Below are 25,031 nucleotides of genomic sequence, written 5' to 3'. Positions count from 1 at the left end.
GTTTTTCAGGTCTGAAGTCATGTAAATGGTGATGAATGCATGTGTTTATATTTTGGAAAGAAATTTGATATTGGACATCATTTTTTTAAAGAGCACTGATGTTGCATTGTAGTATCTCTACAATTATAGGCTAGTGGTTTATGGGCCCAACCAGATGTTGCTGTGAAGCGCAATCAGTAATGCACAGTAAAAACAGTGTATGTTTTTTTTAACTTCAGCTAATATCCATCTGCATATGATACAATTTGCAATGTTGGTACAGTCATGAATTTCAAAAATATTGTTATAATTGTGCCATGAAGGTCAGGACAGTTTTCTTTTGAAGTGCATGTGCGCGTGGGGGTGGTAATACTTGACAATGGGTCATGATCAGAAGAGCCCACCCCGACAGCAGCTAATAGAAAAGAGCCATGTGACTTACGTACGACAATACAACAGTGGTGCAAAATATCTTTCAGCAGCATTTTTAGCATGCTGCTGCTCTAATGGTTGCTCAACTAGCAGTTGAATTAGCAGTTGGTTGCTGTGTTTTATGAAATGCAGTGAGCGTGGTTAAAACAATGTATACTTGGATTTAATACATTTATTGCCAAATATGCCAATGGATTTATGTAAATGAGGGGAAATTATTAAGGACTGTTACATTTGCTTGTGATTTATCACATAACATATTCACCATATTAGTTTTGGTACATGGTTCTCTCTTTCTGACAGAGTGTGAAAGACAACCACCATGCTACCATTACCAAGCTGTATGCGTTTTAACACTACACCAGCTACAAAGCAACAGTAGACTCACAATAGGATTATTAAGTTAATACTCTTTGAGTATTAAGTTAATACTCTTTGAATTGCTAAAACATTACTAGATTATTAAAAAAAAAATTTATTTGGGGATTTTTTGTTCGTGTTGACTGTATGTAGTTTAAATACATCCATTTCCAATGGTTGTGTGGCAGAGAAGGACGCAATGACCCCACTCAATAAGCAATGACTTTTAATAAATTATAAATGGCCCATATAAAGACATATGGCAGAACAAGGACAGGACACAGCAAGGGTACATTTATACTATTTCTAACAGATGAAAACAATCATGGTAAAAACTCCGGTCAGGAGAACATGGTCTGGTAAACTGACAGGAATGTATGGGTTCTCCTGGTTCCTTTTTGCATTTGTTCACTTTTCTTTCCCTCACTTGCTCACTGGGTCTTTGGGAAATACAACTGTACCTCATTCCAATCTAAAATCTAATTCCTGTTTGCCACTGTAGTAGCTTTATGGGTTAATTGGTGTATATTGGGTGTATATTGGTTTGTTGTCAAGGAATCTCTTCAAATCTCACACCATTCTGACTGAGGCCAATGTAGTCACCTTGCACCTGCTGAGCGATTGTCACAAAGGCCTTTATGAAAATAAATCTGGGAACCTTTTCCAGAAACCACTGGCAGAGCCACCGCTATGCTGCAATGATGGAGAAGCCGGTCCAAGGTAAATGAGACTACAACTGTTGCCATTTTGTATTAGCAGGTCAGTCGAAGATAGAACTAGATTATTTTTCTCTGTCTTTCTCTCACCATGGACCTCTTCCGCCCGGCCTGCTCGTTCTCATTTATCTTTCAAGGCAGTATGGCACTACAGTGGGTGGCACTGGCTGGAGGGCCAGTGCAGTGGGTTATGTAATGTTTTGAGTAATAGCCTCTCTACAGTAATTTCTCTCTGTGTTTCTTTTGTGTGTGTGTGTGTGTGTGTGTGTGTGTGTGTGAGAGAGAGTGTGTGTGTGAGAGAGTGTGTGTGATTGAGGCCCCCAAAACCATGCTAGGAAGAACACGGCAGCCTGCATGGCTGGTCGGCAGAAAATAAGACAACTGAAAAATTAATGAGTGGGAGAATGAAGAAAGCACGAGCAAAAAAGGTTTTAAGATGAAAATTAAAATCTTGTCCAGACAGCAGACTGAGATGCCTGGGGACTGAATGCCTTAATTCAAACTGAGTCTGTAGAGCACAATGGGGCCCTTCACTTTGATGCGGAACGATGGATGTTGAACACTTTGCCTGACTCATTAGCCCCAACCCAGATCCATCATTGGACGCAGTAAATGAGCTGAAAGAGACCAAAGACTCAAAAGGGCGGGGGAATGAGAGAAGATGGTGGCGCCTTGGTGGTTTTCCAGCACCGTCGCAAGAGCATAAATCAAATGCTTTCATATGGGAAGTTTTACATACCGCAGCAGTCGTCTAGTAATGACCGCTGTCTGTTAACGAAGACTCAGACCTTCCTAATTAGCTCACGTTGCAGACAGTGATTAATATGCACCCTAACTGTGCCTACTGATGCTACCAGGAGCCTCTCTGCAATGATAGGGAGCCAAAGTAAAACCCTACTCAGCATAAATGAGCAGCCATAACATTAAAGCCACTTGACTGCCTAATATTTATTAGGTTCCTTTTTTAGCACCTAATTAGCTTTGGCCCATCAAGACTGGACTCAGTTGCCAATCATTGAAGCACTTTACGTGGTGAGGTGGTGGCATTAGAATTGCATGAGTTGCTTCACTGGTTGGATATCTGGAAAATTTGGAGGTCAAATTAACACCTAGAACTTGTTCTTAATTAGCCTAAACAATTATTTCAATAATTTTATTACATTCACCTAACACATTTTATGAGTGTATCAAAAACCTTTTGAATGATGCTTGAATCTTTTGGTGCCACATCTGGAGGAAGAGGCCATACCCATACTCATCATCCCTCTCCCACCTTGCTGTGTGAGAGTATCACTCATCTGTCTACAAAAGCTTTGCAAAAAGAAACGTGTCTTCATGTATTGATTGTTTTTATTTATGGAGACTGATTCTCTGCTTTTTTTGGCCATGCCAATCATACAAAACACTTTGCACCTTCAGATTTTACAAAATTCTTGAGGGCTGAAGCTCTGGAATATGATTGCCTCCATTGACACCATCTTCCAGTTCCATCAACCCAAAATACAAAAAAAAGATTTGCAGTTAGGTGGACCACATGGACCACTTCGAATGAACTTTTGGAGCTTTAGATAAATCAAGCATTTTACATGACTTTTAAAAGGAGACACGGTGCTGCAGAGGTGCTGGAATATGGAAGCAACACACATAGCAGCACGTGACATCGCTGCATAAAGCGAGCAAAGATACTATAGACCTCCGCTGGTTTTAAACATTGTAGTTGTAAATGTAGAAAAATGTTTCTTGTGTAGTCTTACGGGAACTGTGTACATATATACAGTTGTGTGTCAATCAGATTTCAATGACTTCTCCATGACTTATTCCAAAACTTTTCAAGGCCTGGAAAATTCTCTTTTCAAATTCCATGACATTTTCTGGTTTTTAATGACCGCAGGAACCATGTCTTTAGTACCTCCAGATAAAAAGGACATGAAATGAAATATGCAACAATAAAGAAAATTATTATTGTATGCTCCACTGGAATTTTGTGCAATGTACCCAAGGGACTGTTCATGATACAGGAAATTAACCATCAGCAATTTAGCAAGGTTGTGAGGCCGGACTTTCATAGACCACATACCAATAATTTATAATTTTTTTGTTGCAATACATTTTATTGATTTGTGATAACAGATGAAAAAATGTTGTGCAAACTGGAATGATCTGTCATTGCTTTTCTGCCACAGCGTGTCTCCTGACATTTGGATAAGAGGGAGGCAGGGTGTTGCAGTGTTCTCCTGTCCACCAAGATCTGCACGCTGTCAAAGCAAAGTGTCAGGAGCAGACGGAGCGTAACCACTGCAATGTCAGCATCGCTAGCCTCTCGAGACAGACACACACACACACACACACACACTCATACCCAGTATAAAACACGTGAGTCCACGTGAGACTGCACACACATTAACGCATTGCCAGATTCCCCCCCCCCCCCCCGTTTTTAACAAGAAATTGTCTATCAGCCAACCTCAACCATCAGAAATGTCACCATGACTGAACTGCAATGAAGGGGCATTAGATAAAGTCTCCCAAACAGAGTACACACCGCAGCAGCCTATAACTGCAAAATTTGGAAGGGTAGTTATGATTGTATGCTGCATTTCATATACAACAGGTATTTAATTGATGGAAAGTATTGATCAATTTATTGATAGTGTGTGAAACCCAGAAAAAAAGTCCTGTCAGCAATGTAATAAAGTGTTTTTTCATTAATTTTCCTAGATTAGACCAACAGAATTTAAAATGGTGTAGAACTCAATGCGTGATGTAGGTCAGAATGGATTAAATGGAGTAAAAGCACAGAGCATCCATATAGTATGCATATCTTTGTGCATACTTAGAAATACTTCCCCCTCCTAAGTGCAAGTGTTTTCATATTGTGGATTTCATTCTGTATCAATTGAACTGTAAAGCATGAATATGTGACATTTTCAGGGAACAACATAAATAAATGTACATTGATGCAGAGAATAGGAATTAAATTAAACACCATTCTAGTGATCATGACATGTTAAACATCTCGTATAAACTGCACCTTATAATACAAAAGAACATACAAAAGAAATTAATAAGCAGTTAAAAAAAATACAGACCTTAGCCAATGGCTGTAACCTGAGCAAGGATCTTTTCTAAGGCAATTACAGGCAAATTACATAGACATTGTGTTTAAATTGTTATAATGAACAAATACTTGGTGAACTGAATGACACTTGCATCCAAACTCATTTATAAAGCTGGATCATCAGTAAAATTGCACTAATCAATGACACTGTTTTAGTGTTAATCAGTGATGATGCTAGAAAATCTGGTTCACGAGTTTTAACATTGATTTATAATGGATAGTGTAAATGTTTCATAACTTGTATTAGAATTTTTGACTAGGAGAAGGTCTGGCCTAGCAAAGTTACAAAATCAATGGCAGTTGGTCTTTTTTGAGGAATCTGACTGCATCAGAGAAACTAAAAAAAGATATTTTCAGAGATGAAGGCCTCAATGCAAAACGCATAGGTAAGAATCAGAGCGAGGACAAGGCTGCCTGCTCCTTATTTTTTAAAAATCATCATTTTTTTTTACAAATTTAGGTCGCACAGCATATGGTGTATAATTGAACAGCAAAGACAAAGAGATTGTCCTAAAAAAGATTCACTTACCATCCAAGGCCACCAAGAAAAAAAACTCACAAAACTCAGTCAAAATAAAATGTAAAAAAAATTACATTTTGTAATGTAGAAAGACCATAATGCACATCTTCACAATTATCAAAGTACTGTAAGAAATACATGCCTGTGCTATTAAGTTCATAGTAAGAATGAATGTTTTTACATTTATTCCATCTCAGGAACAACCTTCTTCAGAATATACAGGATCCCAATGTTGTCAATGGTAATAAAGGTGGAGAAGTCAGGTGACACGTGGATCCTCTTCAGATTGGCTCCAGCAGTGTAGAAAGTCTGCAGGGCCTCGCCCGTCTCCACATTCCACCACTGCAAACAAACAAAGAAAAATATTACAAGTGCCTTCAACAGAATCAGAATGCCCTACAACAGGCCCAGTTCTTGACTGCATCAAATAGGGTGGTAGAAGTGCCTTGTGCTGCAATTAACTGTTATTTAATAAGTATTGTTTTTAACCAAAGCTTAAGTAAACTGTAGTTATACTTCATATGTTTTAACCCACTAATAGATTTCTTTCAGCTTCTGGGTCTGTGAATTGTCCCTTTCAAATCACATTAATTAAACAGGGGTGCTGGTCTTCACTATGGGGACATTCCAGCATCCACACCTTCTCCCATCAGGTCGTCCCAGTCGACTGTAATCTGTACCCTTTTTTCCCTGCACTTGCGAGACCAGATATCCAGTTTCTGGATATCCACGGATTCCCTTGTTGCCACAAACATAATCATGGATTCAGTTTCAGTGAGAGCAAATTAAGGGTATAATTAAGCACAATATCATAAACAGTGATAATAATACAGTAACACTGTACACAGTGGTAATACTACAGTAACGCATCGGAAATGCATTTTCTTTGTTAATTTCATATAGACAGCAATGTATTCCAATTAAAGAGATCATTTATGATGTTGTTATTATTTAAATGTATAAACATTTATTTAAACATTATTTATAGTATTGTTTCTTTTTTATTTATTATTTTTACATTATTTTATTGGTGCTTTTCACATCCTAATTATGACTTCAGTTGCATTCGTCAGAAAATAAGGGAAAATAAAAGTAAAACGGTCTTGGTTATCTTTTGTGAAAGTGAAGTGATTGTCATTGTGAAACACTGCAGCACAGCACAAGGTGACACAACGAAATGTGTCCTCTGCTTTTAATCATGACCCTTGGTGAGCAGTGGGCAGCCATGACAGGCGCCCGGGGAGCAGTGTGTAGGGACGGTGCTTTGCTCAGTGGCACCTCAGTGGCACCTTGGCGGATCGGGATTTGAACTGGCAACCATCTGATTATGGGGCCACTTCCTTAACCGCTAGGCCACCACTGCCCCAGTAATGTGCATGCGTGGTGCTACGCACAGCCACAACTAGAGTTGGCATGTCCTTTACATGTTCCTGTCTTAGATTATGCACTATAGCGTGGCCCTTAGAGACAAAAAAAAAACTTGACAGACAGTTCATCTTCACACGTCTATGAGGATCTGTTAGACTGCTCATTAACTCAGCCTTTTAAATGGCAAACGCACCATTCACACCACAGACAGCTATCTCTAGGATGTGTGTCTCCACAAGCTCAAAGGCAAACACTTCAGGAAATTATGAAAGGGTATTGGTGTGAAACAGTCTCTAATGTTTAAATTTTTTTAAACATTGAGCCTGTATATTAACTGATACCCTCAAGTATAAATAACTAACTTTGTAATCAAGGAGAAGCCAAAACGCTGCCGGACCACTGACCAAAATAAAGGACAGCACAGACATCTCGATGTGTATTTTTATCCAGATGCATGGACAATATGACCCTGGCATGAATTTTTTTTTCCAAAACCACAAGCACACACAGTAATATGTGACGAGAATCTTTAATCTGTGGCCTTCTTGTGGGCAAATCAGAGAGAATCACTGCAATTTAATTTTACTTTCGCTTGGTTCGAATAATCACATTTTGGCATCGATTCACAATGTGTCCCTAATATGTCCTTTGACTGCATCCCTATTAACCAATGACCAATTCGTTAGTGTAGCACCACCAGGAAAACAAAAATAGGAATAATAGGATTATATCATCACATACCCATCATGGCCCACTCCAGAATTTTTTTCTTGTTTCCTCTCATCACCCTTATTGTGTGGACTTGTCCATATGTGTATATATATTTTTTAAAATGCAGTTTTCAGTCACACAGTGCCTCAAAATGTGACATTCTAAATATTTTTCCTTTGTAAGAAGTAGTTCTTCAGTCTGATAGCGATGATCAAGAGGCATAAATGAGGTCCAGATTGGTCATCACAGAGGTGCATTGCTCAGGAATAAGCTATTTTTATAAAGGTTCTAGGGGGTAAGGAAGCAACTTTTTACCAACTTAATTACATTGCATTCACTGTGTCTGTCATGGCTGCACACTGCTGAATAATGTGAATGCGGTGTTTCACAATGACAATCACTTCACTTTCACTTTATGAAGACCCCCACTGTATCTCCAAGCTGTGGCCTCCCCCTCACCAATGAGTAGTATCACCAGGTGGCCAAGAGGGCAGCAAATGGCCTGAAGTGACAAGATGGGAAAGTCTTATGGTGGGTGGATGACCACTGAAGCGAACGTAAACGGATTGTCATTGTGAAGGACACAACTGAATGTGTCCTCTGCATTTAACCCATCACCCTGGGGACCTCAATGGCACCTTTGGCGATATGAGATTTGGACCCACAACCTTCCGATTACAAGTCTGCTTCCTTAACAGTTAGGCTACCGCTGCCCCAGGCCCCACTGTATTCCTGTATCAGTGGTTCTCTCTGGACAAGGCACAAACATCTGATTGGTCTGTGGCAACCGTTTTGTAAGCCACGTGTCCAGTATATGAGGTTCAGACCTCATTCGGGAGGTTCTTTCCACCAGAGCTGCTGGGGTTCTTCTCTTCTAGTATATGGGCTCTTCTTCTTCTTCTTTCCCCTTTCTTCTCTGAAGTCCAGGGCTCCCTCTCTGGAGTTTGCTTCTTGCTCTTTCTCTTTTTTCTGTCTTTTTCTCCTTTTCTCTAACTTGGGTCTTTCTGTAACATTGGTACCATTTTACATACAACACTTCCATGTAAATGCAATAGTAATCGGCGTTAATAAATTAAAAACTGTTCATTCATGTAACTTCTATTGTGCCATGCCTCTGTATGCCCAGGTAACATCAGATGAGTTCCAATACAATGCAATTAATTAGTCAGATTAAAAAGGTCAACACATTTTTCTGATTTCTCCACCTTTCACCACAGAGTGGTGAAGAGAATCAGCTACGATATGATGTTGACTTTTTTCAACATCATATCACTAAAATTAAATGTAGAAGAAGTATTGCCCCACATGATACTTTGAGTACAGGAACTGTGTTTATAACATATAAATATGATTTTTATATGACTGTAATAGCATCTGTCAGTGGAGATGGAACGATGATGGCCATTTCCTGCAGAGCTCACCAGAAAAAAAAAAGAGGCCATCTCTAAACAGACACACACAACCCAAACACAGCACAATCACACCAAACAGACTTATTAATCATACTTCAGACTGAATAAATGAGCCTCATTTGCATTTTTCTTGCAATCTTCCTGAGGCAAGGCACTCTCAGACAAGCAATTTCTGTCGCTCCCCTTCAGTCTTCTCTACAAGCATTGCTCCTGAAGGGGAAATATTCCGTACAACAAATGAATCATCTGAAAACGCAATTCTCAACATGATTCAACAACTGTGGAGCCCATGCTCAGCTAAACCTGTCTGACAAACAGATTCAGTTCTACTTCCTTGTAAGGGGCAGTGGTGGCCTAGCGGTTAATGAAGCGGCCCCATAAACCAAAGGTTGCCGGTTCGAATCCTGATCCAGCAAGATGCCACTGTGGTGCCACTGAGTAAAGCACCGTCCCCCCACACACTGCTCCCGGGTGCTGTCATGGCTGCCCTCTACTCACGAAGGGTGATGGTTAAAAGCAGAGGACACATTTCGTTGTGTCACCGTGTGCTGTGCTGCTGTGTCTCACAATGACCTGTGCATGAGTTATTATCACTAATAAGCATTTTTAACAGTTGTAAAAGATTCATACCATTCAGAGTATATGTATTAAAATTATAAACTGATTTGTAAAAATATAAATTGATACATAATAGAAATTAAAGGACTGAATTATTGAATCTGAATAAGAATTCCTAGGACAAAGCTGGTTCTGAAGCTGAATCAGATGGCACAAAAATGTGGCTGTGGGCTCTGGGGATGAGAACAGAATCTAGAGTGCTTTTAAAAAAATATCTCCACTGCTTTTCCCACCTAAGGCACAGGCAGACAGTAACATCCCCTATCTGGAGAGACCCGGGAAGTCCATGCACACCTAACCATTGCACACACACACACACGAATAAATGAGGAAACATTAGTTACATAAATATGATTCATAAATTCAGAGGCATTTAGGCCACTCTACACCACACCAGAAAACATGCAGATTCAAAGGTTACACTCTGCTCTCAACTAATAATGGGCTCAGACTCATAAACGCTGATTGATTGTGGCAGTGGCATTTTCCCCTTCATTTCTACTCTGCTGCCCGCTGGTTACTCCACATGGCCAGGGTGATATGAGAGGGCCAGTCAAGTATGTGATTGTATTCTAAAGCATGAACCCATGCAACAGCCTGCAGGGATTATATGTAAACAACAAAATAAACATGTACAGACGCACACATGCACATTGGCTCAACAATATGGTATAGATGATGAACACTCACTCACAGCAACAACAATTCTAGACCCAATCCAATCTAAATCCTATTCCTAAACCCAAAACTCAGAAACGACATTTTCATACATGGTTTTAATAACAGCAGATGAGGAATGTCATGTTTTGCTGTCTTTGTGGGGACATTTTGTCCTCAATATTATACAAATACACAGACACACACACACGCACACAGGTCAGCAGCATGATTATGAAATCAAGACAGAGGTGTCTGTGCTGGAGAAAGATGGTTTTTAATTATTCACAGCTTGAAAGCCTCTGCTTCTCTGTTTCAATGATTCTGACTCACGTCTCTCTCTTCCCCTCACTCTAAAGACAAATTTAGACATATTAGGTAAGGAGTCAACAAAAGGTAATACATTCGCATTTACACATCCACTAAGAAATGTGACCAAATTAGCAATCATCCAATACTGATTTTTTTTGGCATTTCGTTTAATGAACACAATAGCTTTGGTGACTGTATGATCTATGAATATGATATAAATTATATCATGTTAATCTGGATTAAGAATATCCTCATCAACTGAAGTGTCTGGCATGATTTTACATCACCCAGGAAAACACAGGTGATCATAATGAAACTGCTGTGTCTGCAGGTGTGAAAGCATTTTTATCAGTTTTAGATATTAATATTAATCCAATTGTACATTCATAGACTGGCTAATATGCTTCCAATAAGGCCCTTCAGCTATATCGCTGTTAAGATTTAGGCTACTCTTTCTGATGAAATCTCCTTTTTTCACACCATGATCTCTTTACCCAAAAGGTGCCTCACAAACTTTCACACACTACAGGGTGGTAGTGGCCTAGTGGGCCTATGAACCAGAAGACCTAGGTTCAAATCCCACATTGTGTCCCTGAGTTGCAAGACGCTTAACCCTGAGTTGCTCTGGGCGGGGGGACTGTCCCTGTAACTACTGATTGGAAGTCGCTCTGGATAAGGGCGTCTGATAAATGCTGTAAATGTAAATGTACTATATAGTCTATTTACAAGTACAATAAGATCAGATGATCTAAATACCAAGACTGCAGTAAGGATAACTGGTGATAATACATCAATACAATTCATATATCAGATATAGGCAAAAAAAAAAAAAAAAAAAAAAGACAAACCATCTCCCCATTCTGCATATGCAGGTGTAACTGCATATTTTTTTAAGCGATAAGATATAAAATCTCATCATCGTTAAATCCATGCTTGCTACACCAACACTTGCTACACTCAGCTACTTGAAATTCCTGCAGCACCAATGATTTGATCGGTGTAGGCAGCACTGCATAGTATAAACAACCAAGTAAATAAAACCCCTTATATAAGTATAGAAGTATAATGCCAAAGAACATGAGATCAGGAAAAAAAATTAATTAACGCAGTTTATTCTCTAAATACTAGTATCGGAGCAGTATTCAAGATCAGCAGTGAATAAAAAATATATATTAAGTGTTTGGGACAGACAGGGAGTGCTGGTTTTACTGCAGTAAAAATCTGTCACACAGACACGCATCTCACAGCTATAACGAGATTGTGCAGCTTGAAAAAAAAAAAACTAAGACTACTTATATAGAGGGTCATTTCAAAAGCTCAATATCAAACAGAGTATGATAACTGCTGCTTTGCTGAGGATGATGGACACAAGCAGCACTTGAAAGGTAGTTGGTGAATTTGCCTGCTGCAGGGAACAGAGTGAGCGAGAGGGACTGCTTGTTAGTCATCTGTATCTTGAAGAAGTGAAAGTAAATACAGTTGTTGATTCTGTGTAATTATTTCTGTACACCAAAACAGTTTAAAGTGGGAGTGGCCCTATGACACAAGCTGACACAATCTACTTGCTCATTCTGGATTATTTACACTGTCAATAAGTCGCAAACATCATTAAAGATAGTGTTCCTTTCTAAATTGGTCCATGTGCTTTTGTAAATCCTGAGGATAAACTCCCACGAATAACATTTAGGGTTGCGCTTGGAAGCAGTAAAAATTGTACTCTGAATTATTCCGGAACATAAGTAGCTATTGAGAAAGACACTAGTGGTGGGTTTGGGCTCCTCTAGGCTAGTAAGTAGAGCAGGAAGCTGGGTGAAGAAAGAAAATTACATTATTCATCTAAGGCTCCTCTGTCTAAAATATTGATGTTGAGAAGAATACCTTTTCCACTCGTCCCCTCATTCTTACCCTCTCTCCTTTGTCTGACTACTCACTTTATTCCACTATGTGGCTTCGATGAGCACACTCTGCATGCCACTCAGTCAATGTGTGTGTGTGTGTGTGTGTGTGTGCGTGTGTGTGAGGGGGATACTGTCAGCCATAACATCTCTCTCTGGTAAACACACTGACAAACGTGTTGCAAGGACGTTCTGGGACAACACTGCTTCAACAGGCCCTCCTCAGTCCAATTAGTAAGCAAAGAATATTTAACCCCAAGATTAATGTTAGGACAATTTAAATTATTGATTTTAAATGATATCAGAAAGTAACGTAGCTTCTACAGACTGTGTTTTCCTGTATGGGGTGGATTATGGAATTCTGTCAGTCTTGAAAAGAAAATCAGGGTTGTGTCAGTGAGTGTGCGTGTTTGTTGGCTGGAGTTTCCCCTTTATGCTGCTTATTAGAACGGCTGTAATGCAGCATATGTCTTATTCAAGGCCACATTCTGCAGCTCACAGACATATGAGAGAGTGTGATTGAATGGATAGGCGTGTGGTATCTAAGCAAATGCAGAATGTCTCACAGAGTGAGACCGATGGCATCACGTTTGTGAGTGAGATCAAAGTTGCAACAAAGTAGCACCATGTATGCACTGCTAATACCTTAGATGCAACGGCAACATGCCAAAATGTACCCAGCCATTTAAAAAACACCCCTACCAGTGCAATACATTAAGTGTTATTTTGAAGAAGTTGGTATATGCCAAGAAAATAAGCAACACGTCTGAAAGAATTACTCCCAGTCGACACAGTACTGCAACATGCCGCATGTTTGTTTTTTACATTTGTCTGAGCATCTCTTGTACATGTCTCTGTCATAGTTTTAAATTTGCATTATATAGTATGAAGAAGTCACTGTGATCAGGTTAGAGCAATTAGTCAAAATGTTCTAATATTAATATAGAAAATAATACAGCCATCATGGCTCTACTTACATAACCACAGAAGCCATGCCATGCCTTATGAAAGCATGTAAATAGTGAGTCAGATCACAGTTACTACATGCCGTTTCCTTTTCCTCTTATTTGCAGGGTTTTGTCTACGACTATAATAAATTATACAATTATTGGCCATGGATGCACAGGGAGTGGTACATGGGAGAAGGTGGCAGTGTGCCAGTCTCCATTAGAGTTCAGCCCATCCTTTCATCCTCAGAAGATTACCCGGAGGGACAATCTAATCCTTCATGAATGGCATACGGGGTGATCTCCTCTAAATCACACTCAGCGGTCCAAAAACTTTGATTCCTGTTTACCACAAACGAAGCAAGAAGGACCTCCAACCCAACAGCAAGAAAATCCAGCAGCACCCACTCATGGCCCTTTGTGCATATCACATAGAATAGAGCGTATGCAAGCAAGACCATACGTGTGGTCCCAGGATTCCCACATCAACACACGCACTATGTTCCCTAAAAACATACCACAATCATTTTAATACAAAAATCCCATTCTGAATTGCTGAATTTAACCAAGATATGTACTCAATTTGTATTTTTGTATAACTGGTGTGCCCATTATTGAGCAGAATAAGATGTGCACAGTGATTTTATCCCCATTACTGCACTGTTGCCTGATGTTACAACCATGCTTATGTAAAGATTTCTGCTGTTACCCCAAGGGTCATTTTAAGAGTCTAGCTCTGCCTCTGGGATGCTGCTAGCATGCAATAAGTGGTTTTCAACAATGGCATTTAAGAGAAGCTGTAGTGGAGATAGGAAAGTATTTAGAGGAACCTAAATGTTATGTGATGTTAACAAAAGACCTCTATGATCTGCTTGAAAAGCCTATCATTGTGATTGATCTTGATGGCATCAATCACAATCTAATTCGATGTAAAATAGGCACTGGTAACTAATGTAAAAATAAATAAATAAATAAATATTCTCAGATTCTAATCGATACTAAAGTTTTGTAGCAATTTTGATATCAATTAGCAAGGGTATTGATTGCATCCATCATTTCACAAAAATATCCCCAGCTACATCACTCTGAATTAAATGCAATAAAAGTTTCGAGAGGGGAGTAAAGTTGTTGTTCAAACTTAATATTAATATTTTAATTGCCACAGTCAAGCAATACTGCAGAAGTAAGCTAACTATAAGAATGGCTGTCTTCACTTCTCTCTACGTTTTACAACAATGTGCACAACACATTTCTTTTTCACCTCTGCAACATGAGAAGTGATGAGTGCTTTGTTTAGTTTGGTTCAAAAACATTAAAATTCATTTGTATCATTTATTAGTTTTTTTTTTTTAAATAAAATTAAAATGAATAGGATGTATGTGTATATACACACACACACACACACACACACGTACGTATATATAGTGTTCTGACTATTAGAATAAAAATATTCTAAAAACATTATTTTAATATTAAAAACAATTATTAAAAAGTTAGTTTTTTTCCTCCCCCTGTAGCATCAAAAGTAGTATTGATTATCATGTACAATCCTTATTATTGCTATCAAGTTTGAAACATTGGACCCTTTTCCATTATGTGCATAAAATAAATACATAAATACAACTGCATTTCAGCATGTTGTATCATTTTCACAAGAAAAATCAATATAAAGACCCGTTCATTCTGAATATGTTCACCACAATTTGTCTACATGGCATCCCATTTCATCAGAACATAGTAATAGAGGCCTAGGGACATTGAGACAAAATGTACAATACAAATTTCAGGACAAAAAAGAGGAGCCTTTTGAGTCCAATTTCACAAAATTCATCCACAGCACAAAGAAGATTAGTCTTCCAACTACCATGGACACAGTACTGAAAATTCTGGGCAAATTAATCCTTGTTCAATATCCCCTCCCCCTTTAAATAAAAATAAATGTCAGACCAAGACATTGCTTAGCCCTGTTTACTCCTGCAGAAAAATGTTTTATTTCATTTTTTCAGAAAACAGAAAAGACAGAGTAAAAAGGTTAAGAAAAATTGCTATCCAGACCACCTCCTCAAGCACTAACATTCCAAAAGCATATTTTTCACTCTTAAGACAAGAGAACACTTTACCAAGGACATTCACTCCACTGTGCAAATTTTGTTACTGGAACTATTTATATCTGAATATACAGTACTGTGCAAAGGTTTTAGGGACATGTAGAAATAAAAACGCTGTAAACTAAAAATGATTCCCTAAATCTAAACAAGTTTTTTTTTTTTTTTAACAATTTACTGAATGCAAAGTGATCAAACAAAATAAAATTTCATTATTTGATGTTGGTCCCCTATTCCCCAAAAAAACTGCATAATTTCTTATAAGTACACTTATCAGGGATTTTGCAGGATTATAGTCAGGTGTATTATCACCGATTATACCAAACATGTGGTAACAATACGTAAAAATGAATAAATAAATCACTGAAACAGTGATTTAATGAAACTGAAACGGCTGTATAAGAGGCTTAAAACACAGTGGGGAATAGCCACACTCTATTACCAATGTGAGGTTGTCATGACATACCCCGCAGCAAAACCGAATACCACAACAAGACACAACATCCAAAAGATCTTTTTTCAGAAAAAGATTTCACAGCAGACTGACTCTTCAAGAAGTGCAGTTCAAGCTCTTTTGAAGAAGCGACCAATGTTGAGCATAAGCAGTATAAGCAGTGGCCACAAATTTATTCTGCAGCAAAACAATGACACAAACCATCTTCAGCATAAAAAAAAAATAACAAGGGCTGGAAGTGATTATACACAAGTGATTGGTGTTTCTCCTCCGTCAATTCACTGCATTTTGTTAACTGGTTACTGATTACAATTTTGTCATTTTTGTAAACATTCTTAGTTATTAAAACTTTTTCACGGTTACATATTTAAATAACTAAAATACACAAATGTCTGCCTTGACCACATTCTACATGCAGTTTTATCGGCAACATGTGCATCCCAAAGAATTACTACACAAACATGAATTGTGATATTAAATAGTCATATATCTAACATAGTCAAAACCTTTGAGCTTTTACTGCCACCTATAGGACATGGGCAGTCATGGGCATCACAGAAAATGTGTGCATCTGTTTAATGGAAATGGGGCCAATAGGTCTGCTTTCTCATGCACAGTTTTCCATGTTATTCGCTACCACAGTACAGTGAATAAAATATGTCTACTTTTTATATCGATTGAGGAAGTCAAGCCAATGTCAAAGTTTTAAGTGTGTGTGTGTACACTTGTGCACTTATGGTTGGCTTTCAACTGAACTGTACAGGTTACAGGTCATGGAAATGGGTGATTATTTTTATGTTGCCACACAGGGGTGTGTACACTTTATATTTCCCCTGTAGGGGTAAAACATTGTAAGGTTCAATGTGAAACTAGGCAATTTATTCATACATGTTGTGGTAGAGAGTTACAGACTGAAGGCTAAAGGCTCTAAATCGGAAGTCAGAAAGGGAGATGTACAGGTCCAGGATGGTGTGCAAAGATAAGAGTGATAAGGAGGTAAATGCTCATCAGAGCATGTATAGGAACAGTGACAAAGAACAAGACAAAGAGAGTGGAGCAGAGTGGAAAGAAATGGGTTGTGCAACTGTGCAGTGGGTTTATCATGGAAAGAAGTCATTATTATGCAAATTATTAAGGCTATGCACCTCATTTCGAATGCATAGTAGGTTTTAATAGCTTTTATTGATTCTGTAAACAGCACCGGCCCCAATTTTGTTATGATTTTATTCAATCCAGGGACCTGTGATCAATATGATTTAGACTCTTTAGCTTCAGTACAGCAAGCAATAAAGAAAAGAGACCAAATATTTGATTTAAATATTTTTTGAATTCTTCTCACATTTTAAAAACACATTAAGTAGAACTTCGCCAGGGCATCTGAAAAGTACTCTTGCATTAACATCCATGTGTGGCTTGTATTGACGAACATATCAAATCTGAATTTGTGTGTGTTTAAAAAATAATAATAATAATAGCGGGGTTCATGCATCACTCCTGGATTGTGAAAGAGCAACTCAACCACTGCAGCTCCTTCACTCTACTGCTACCCAAGGGCAGATTAGCCTGGGATACGAGGTGTGAATTACTGTGGGCTTCCTCCCAGCTCAGGAGACAAAATCACAGAACAAAACTGTGTGTGTTCTTTTTTTTCCTGGAAAAGAGCTTCTTCACACATTCTATAAGTGCAATATCAGCACCCCAGATTTTAAATGTGTATGTGTTATGAAATATTAGTGTGAAAGGAAATGGGAATGTTTTTGTGAAACCAAATGCCTGCTGTAAGGAGTGAGTTCTATTCAAGTGCATTATTATAGTCTTTATGAAGGTGGTAGGTGCAAACACTGATTTCAACCAATTTAATTAGCAAAAATGCTTTTACAAATGCAATTCCAAGAAAAGTTTGGATGCTGTGTAAATAAAAACAGACTCCAATGATTAGTTAATCTCATAAACATTTTACATTATTCTAGAATTGTTCGGTTTTGTTTAATTTAATTTAACACAAGACTAGTAAACCTTATTATGGAGGTATTCCAGTGGTGCCAGGTCTAACACAAGCTACAACTTTATACAGCACAGCTCATGCAGTGTGTGTAGGAAAGTGCGAATGACAGCATAATAAACTGCAGCTGAGACCTACGCTCCCTGAGCAGAGGTGTAATGTGTGACCTCCTCTTAACTCTCTCCTCCAACAGGTAATAACTCACCCCCTCATCCAAACACAAGAAAATATATATACTCCCTATACACAAACACTTACTGTCACACACAAGATCTCCAATGTACTAGTTATCATAAAAACAAATCTTTTAGAGGACCTAGGGTAATGACTACAGAAATTTATGAATATGGATCAGCAACTACCAAGAGACATGACATTTAGAACTGTTGTGTTGTTGACTTATCCTGTATTGAACGGCATCATCATCATCAGGCAGCACTGGACTGATGACTGAGGACTGATATGTGCACATCGCATCATACAAATTATTATATAAAAATTGATCCGGAGTAGACATATGATTTCATAGATTGAAGAACACAAATACACCCACCCACCTAGCTACACACAGCCATAGGCATTGGTTTCCTGAAGCTTTTATAAGCTGTATAAAATGTTCAAAAGGGGGGAAAAAATATATTCTTGGCCAAGTGATTTAGTGCACAGTGATCATGCAGCACACCCTAAAATGTTAGTAAATCACGTTGGCATCCCCATCTCAGAGTGAGACGTACACCATCTGTATTTTTATTAAACATAAAGCCCACTGTAAACCCTGACAGCACGAGCCAGGTGGGATTTATAGCTGCTTCTGGCTCCTAAATCTCCTGGTCAATAAAGCCCCAAACTATCTGAGGAGGGAACACATATTTAATCAGTGCCTGTTACAACAATTTTTCCAGTCAACACGTCAATAAATTCAGCTATGCGGCTTTGTGTTTGTGCGTGCAATGCCCCCCACATAGAAATAATACCTTTGAGGCCATGGTGGGCAGATGTGAAAATACGGTGATAATGAAAGGCACCACCTTCAGTCTGAAAACACACACACAGGCACAGCCCTCCTGCAGAACGTGCCAAATGACTTGACAAGAAGTGGGCCATCTGACAATCTTATATCATTATATCTTAAACTGGCATATGGTCTGCTTTTCAGAAGACCCTTGGTTTTAAAATATTGCATAGTTCCAGAAGAGTTTTCGCCGATATTGCACACCCCTAGGACGACTTCCTGCTCCACGCTCTGACATGGTTTAGCATGGATGACCCATTTTGCTCACAATTTTTTTTTTGTTTTTTCCAGCTCAAACTCTCTTATGAGGATTTATCGACTTCTAAACCGTGGAGTACCCTTTTAGATTATGATTTTGGATTACTGACACTGAATCGTAGGCTGTAAATATTTAGATTGCCATTTAGAATATAGTTGTTGTGTTCTCCCTCTGCACTCTTAAGACTGTTTGCATGTTTGTAACCTTGTGCCAATAAATATTATGTGAATGAATTATAAAATCTTTTTTTTTTTTTTTATGTTGCCACACTTTGGCACATGTAAGGATCCTCTGGTGAATTAAAGTAAATGATCATTGATTGTACAGATTGCCAGCCCCTATGTGACCTGAATTCTTGTAAGGTAGAAGGATGAATGACCTTCAGATTGCAACACAGGTTCTGCCAGCTGCAGCCCCCACTGCTTTTCATTCTGGTGCAATCTGGTGCTGCCCTCACACACCATGGTTTCTTCTTCTCTGAGTTCTATCCATCTACAATGCTGTTCCCTCCCTAATGAAGAGTGGGGCGAGATGAACACAGACATTGAATCTAACACCTGCTTCACAAATTCTGCATCAAAATATACAACTGATAATGATATGAAATATTGATATAGATTATGGATATACTGGTGTCCATTATTTTTTTAGGGATTCATTGAAATGAAATTTTTTGCCGAAAGTGAAATGAGGAAACACTTGAAACACACAAAGTAATTATTATGCCATTTTTTTTGTATAATTGCTGTTGCGGCTGGACTGTTGTACTTACAAGGCGTGCCTAAGGTAGACAAATCAAGGCTTCAATGAAATAAACACATTTTGTTTAATTACTTTAAAAGTTTTGTAATGTTCACATTAGTAGTAAAAGACTCCACATAGTTATTAGCTTTAACATCACAAATAACGTGAGAACTGCATTAAATAAAGAAAATATTCTCGGATTTTATTTAAAATAACTGCATTATCACCACATCAGACATTATTATTCAGACATTTCCTGTGGTTGAACTGTGAAACTGGGCATGTAATGATGCTGAGTCTTGGGATCACAGGGGAATTATGGGAAGAAGACAAGGTGGGAGATGAACATGTGAACCTGAACCACATGCACATCCCATCTCTTTATGAGTCCCTACTCTTATATCTTGCACAGCATTAGACGAGACCATTAATGGGAAGAACAGGTGATCATGTGTCGGGACAGAGGTGAGGAAGGTCCAAGACCAACAAGGACTGTAATGTTTTAATGCGGGGAAATTGCTTTACCTTCCTGACAGCAGCAGAGCCACAGTAACGCACTTAATTTCTTAATATGTTTGATCGCTAAAATAAAAATGCAGATACAGATAAATTGAAGAAATTACTGTACGATGATAACCCAAGAGTCTTTCAAATCTCTAGCAGTCAGGGCAGTCTCACGACTCCACAGAACGTAGGCAGACCTGCTGACAATGATGGACGGTGCAGCTTTCAAATCGACTCACAGGCATATTAATCAAATACTGATTACTGGCCCTTCAACAAAGACCTCACTAATTATGGTCACTTGAGGCAATCCATCATCCCAATGCTGGCCTCAGACAGAAAGGCGACAACGGCATTGTCTGTTCAACCCCTTTCTCAACGCAAGTCTAAAAGCATGAGTGCTTTTTCTTTCACTATACAGGGGTGGGGTGCTTCCAATCAGCAGTGGTGACAACTTGCACAGCAGTGAAAGGAGGAATACACCATTGAGCAGAATTTTATAATTACACAAAATATATAAACAGTTTTATATTTGTGTGGTTTTGATTTGAGTGTATGCCTTTGCTTTTGTGAACAAAAGATCTTCAAGCACAAACTAAAATCCTTCCTGTTCATAAAAAAATTGGTCCAAAATAGTGTAGTGACCGAGGTAGACCTAGATCTCCAGTGCTAATCTCTTTCAGCAGGACAGTGCTCCTTGCCAGCCTGTATAGCTTGAGGAACATGACAAAGAGCAAACAGAGAAGCTGATAAAAAACGGAAGGAATGTGTTTACCGTTACAAAGGAGGAAGAAACATGTTTCTTTAATATTTTGATCTCTATGATGAATATTTATTTGCTTGAGGCATACGAAGACGCATGCACACACACGAGCTCACACACAGGTTGTAACACCACTATTGATCAAGGATGTGCTCTTCAGAGCATTACGTCACCTTGCTATTACACACCAGTTTGAGTGCAGCATGACTGGAACACAGTGTGACTACAACCTTAATAATTAAATACATTAGCAGAACCATTTCTTGTTTTCTAAATCACACAAAACGGAGCTTTACAGTTTAGTTCCTACAACAGAACCTAAAGAAGGGGAGGACTGTACTCAAAAAACAGTTTTATCGGATGTATTTATATAGTTTTGTGGACATGGACCCAAAATTTCAATGTTTTGTTCCCCGAGCCACTTAGTTCTCACTTTGGCCTTATGGCACAGTGTGCAATCACGCTGGAAAAGGCATCGTTCTTTACCCAACTTTTCTTGGATGGTTTGGCATCATTCTTTATTCATGGCTGTATTCTTCGGAAAAATTGTGAGTGAACCCATTCCCTTGGATGAGAAGTAGCCCCACACATTGAATGGTTTCAGGATGATTTACTGTTTTACTTTTTTCTGAATATCAGCCTGTCCTTGTTCTTGGAGAGAAGTGCTGGTCAACACTCACTGACATGATCCCAGCAGGTCCTTTTGAGTTTGTTTTTTTTCCCCCATGGCAGGAGGGACTTTACAATTCATCTGAATCACTCTTCACAACATTCTCAAGTATGCGCAAATTGCCATAATAATAGCGAAAGCAGCAAACTTTTGAAAACCAGTATTTGTGTCATTCTCAAAACATTTGGCCACATCTGTACACAGGTAGTGCTGTGAGCTCACACTACACAGATCAACCGATGGAGACGGAATCTAATCTGCATTCAGTCAGATGTTGTGAGTCAGCCAGGTATCTGGCTCCCTGCACATAGTGAAAGTGGAGTGAGTCGTCATTGTGATACTGCAGCACAACACACGGTGCACACAATGAAATGTGTCCTCAGTGGCACATTGGCGGACCGGGATTCGAAACGGCAACCTTCTGATTATGGGGTCACTTCCATATTTTACACATGGATGCTAATTAAAACGTGTGTGCATGTGTGTGTGTGTGTGTGTGTGTGTGTGTGTGTGTGTGTGTGTGTGTGTGTGTGTGTGTGTGAAAATCATCTTGCAGAGATCTAGAGCCACACCACACAGCTGTGGCTGTGTGTGATTTTGTGTTTTATGTCCAGCCTGAATGAGTGTGATAATTGAGCCAAGTGCTGATTACTTGTAGTTTTTAATTAGTGTGCTCCTGTTAATCTGATTCTTTAGCTCTTCAGTACAATATCTGGATGTCTTTCTTCCACACACACTCCCACACACACAACCAATTGAGGACTGACACAAACGTCCTGAAGTAAAACAATGTGTCTGATTTGTGTTCTCTGACCTTAATGTAACCTCCTGTAGACACAAGCACTTTGCTGTCAGGAGAAAAATGCAGATCAGTCACCCATCCCCCGTGCAGAGAGTCCATGGAGTCCTTACTGCCTCGGGAATAGATTTTCAGTGGAGCTCCATCCCGAACATTCCACAGCTGAGGGAAGAGTAACAGGAGAAAATACTCAGGGGGTCCTCAAAATTTTTATCCGCATTATAAAATCAGTATATCAACTAGGTTTACAGCTCAAACATGCTTAATAAAAATAGAGTAGATAATCACAAAACACTAAATACATTAATGATGTCCAACCCAATGTGAAATATTAGGCAATTTACAGGTACACAATACAGAGCAAGCAGAAACAATGGAAAAAACATTTCTTTATTAGTGGAAATTACATTTTGTTTTTCTGAGAAAGAGGACCACAGTACATGCCTTTAAGCCAATACACTTAATGGTCAGCCATCTGTAATACACACTCCTCAGGTGTCTCAACTCACTCGGATCTCTCCGTTGTCGTCCCCAGTCGCCAACCGCCTGCCGTCCCAGGAGAAACGGCTGCTGCGGACACAGTCTCTGTGCCCCTTCAGCAAGTGTAGCATCTTCCAGGAATCACAGCTCCAAACCTGAATGCAGAAATTGAAGGTCAGAGGACACAGCCACATACATTGAGGATAAAAAGTCTGACTTGTTTTGCTTCAGCAATAATGGGGGGGGGGGGGGGCTTTGCCTGATGAGCAATGTCTACTTACAAATGAAAAACCAAAGCCATGCTAGCCTAGTGTTAAGGATTCTACAAAAATTTAAGCTCTAATCTCCAGTCATGCCATAAAAAACCAACAAATCAACCATTGTCCATCCAGGGAGCCGCAGAAATGTGGACAGCACAGGCTGAGCCTTTCATATACAAAATCGATGTGGTAATAACCTATAATAATTGAGTCATGGTTGAAAACACATTCAACAATGCGACAGAAGGACAGCTCAACATGTGTAATAGATTTTTATGTCATTTTAATTGTTGGTGAGAGCTGACTTTTTCCAGAGTCTTCAGTCTCTTAACCTTTGTCATAATGTTCGGACTTAAAATACAGAGACACAGCGATGTTAGTCGATGTGCTCTGGGTATGAAGTAGGGAACTGAAAGCACGCCATGCTCCCGATCCAGTCAAAATGACTGAAACTGACAGTCGAGGGTAAAAATCTTGCACTTTAAACCATTAGTTTGTCAGTCTTTTCAGTTACAGCTCACAAAGCCTGTTCCAAACAGCACAGAGGGTTTAAACATCAGCCTGGCCTGCCCGCTCACTCTGCCCCTCCATCAGCGATGGCTGAGTGACAGGCGTGGATGCCAGTACGATTATCCATGTACACTGAAGGCTGAAAGGCAGCACTAGAACATCGGGCACATTGTTTTACCTCAGGAAGTTAGTGTCAGTCCTCAGTTTGTAGTGTGTGTGTGTGTGTGTTTTGAATTTCATGGTTTCTGCATTGTCATAAATGTTAAGAAAATGAATTTGGAAGTGTATTATCGCATATTATCATAAAAACATCATCCCAACCGTGAAGTAGGGTGAAGCACCGTGAAAATACAGGAAGATAATGTGAAAGTGTCAGTACATCAGATAACCCAAAATATTAAAGAAAGTCCACAATAGAATGGCTTCAGCAAAACAAAACCCACATTTTGGAGTTAGGGTTAGGGTTTGTGCTGACCTAACCCCAGGTCAAAGCCCAGACTTCAACCCAATAGCGATGCTATGGCTTGAAAATCACATGAAAAGTCCAAAAGCTAAAGCAGTTCTGCCAGGAAGAACAGGCTGATTCACAGATACAGGAAGCGCATGGTTGAGGTTACTGCGGCCAGCTAGTTATTAATTCCAAGGGTTTACATACTTTTTCACTAGCAATGAATTGTTCTCAATAAAGATAAATATAATAAAACAACAACACAAGTTATCAATACCCTTGGGTTAGATAAAGATTTGCTTAGGATAGGAAATTCAAAAGGGTTCACATACATGCCAATGTATTTGCATGTGAAAAGAACATTACGTGTAGTCAAGAGGACATTATTGAGTGGGGTGATACACTGCTTTTTAGATGTTCTATGATGTAAATAAGTTCATAGCAGCACGAAATACAGTACAGCACACAAAAGAAGTTGTCTTGCAGCTACCCATCCCCTATACTGTGGGAAAATAACAACAAGATGATTCAGGTCATGCTGATCACGGACTGTGAGATTATTATTGGTCTCTCTATTTAGTTGTTTTTAGTTCAATACCATCCTCATTCTCATTTATGAAGTAACAGAGAAAGACAACATTTCCCATTACAGCAGCACACACACACTCGACTGCAGGCAAACATCTGTCTCGCACTAATGCATACAGCTAAACCAAGTTGAAACAGACAAAGCGCAATAGCAAGCCTAAGCTCACACATTAAGAAAATTGACCAAAACCAAAGATTTTTACAGTGTAACTGAGATAAAGTGTATTACCAATGCACTGTACTTGTTATACAGATATGTGTTTTCACCCTTAAGGTACCCCTGACCTGAAAACCTCCCACATCTGTCTCAACCCTTTTCACTCCATATCCTGTCTCCACTACCGAATGGATATAGACTAGATGGTTGAAAGAGATCCCACGAGGAGTT

The 25,031-nt window shown here is 39.0% G+C and overlaps 1 protein-coding gene across 2 annotated transcripts in view; it reads right to left on the bottom strand.

The window, feature by feature from the left end:
* Positions 1–3,577: 3,577 nt before the first annotated feature.
* Positions 3,578–25,031, bottom strand: part of apaf1 (apoptotic peptidase activating factor 1) — a 38,076-nt gene continuing 16,622 nt past the window's right edge. For both annotated transcript variants that reach the window (XM_028955333.1, XM_028955334.1), the window contains 3 exons: positions 22,867–22,992; positions 22,373–22,519; positions 3,578–5,467 (listed from right to left, as the gene is read on the bottom strand). In XM_028955333.1, the coding sequence (XP_028811166.1) occupies positions 5,309–5,467; positions 22,373–22,519; positions 22,867–22,992 (432 nt within the window). In that variant the 3' untranslated portion in view covers positions 3,578–5,308. The remainder of the gene's footprint in view (positions 5,468–22,372; positions 22,520–22,866; positions 22,993–25,031) is intronic.

Source organism: Denticeps clupeoides, chromosome 15, assembly GCF_900700375.1.
Source record: "Denticeps clupeoides chromosome 15, fDenClu1.1, whole genome shotgun sequence".
In the NCBI taxonomy this organism is placed as follows: Eukaryota; Metazoa; Chordata; class Actinopteri; order Clupeiformes; family Denticipitidae; genus Denticeps; species Denticeps clupeoides.
The sequence above is the reverse complement of the archived record's forward strand: the minus strand, read 5'-3'. Positions and strand labels throughout refer to the sequence as shown.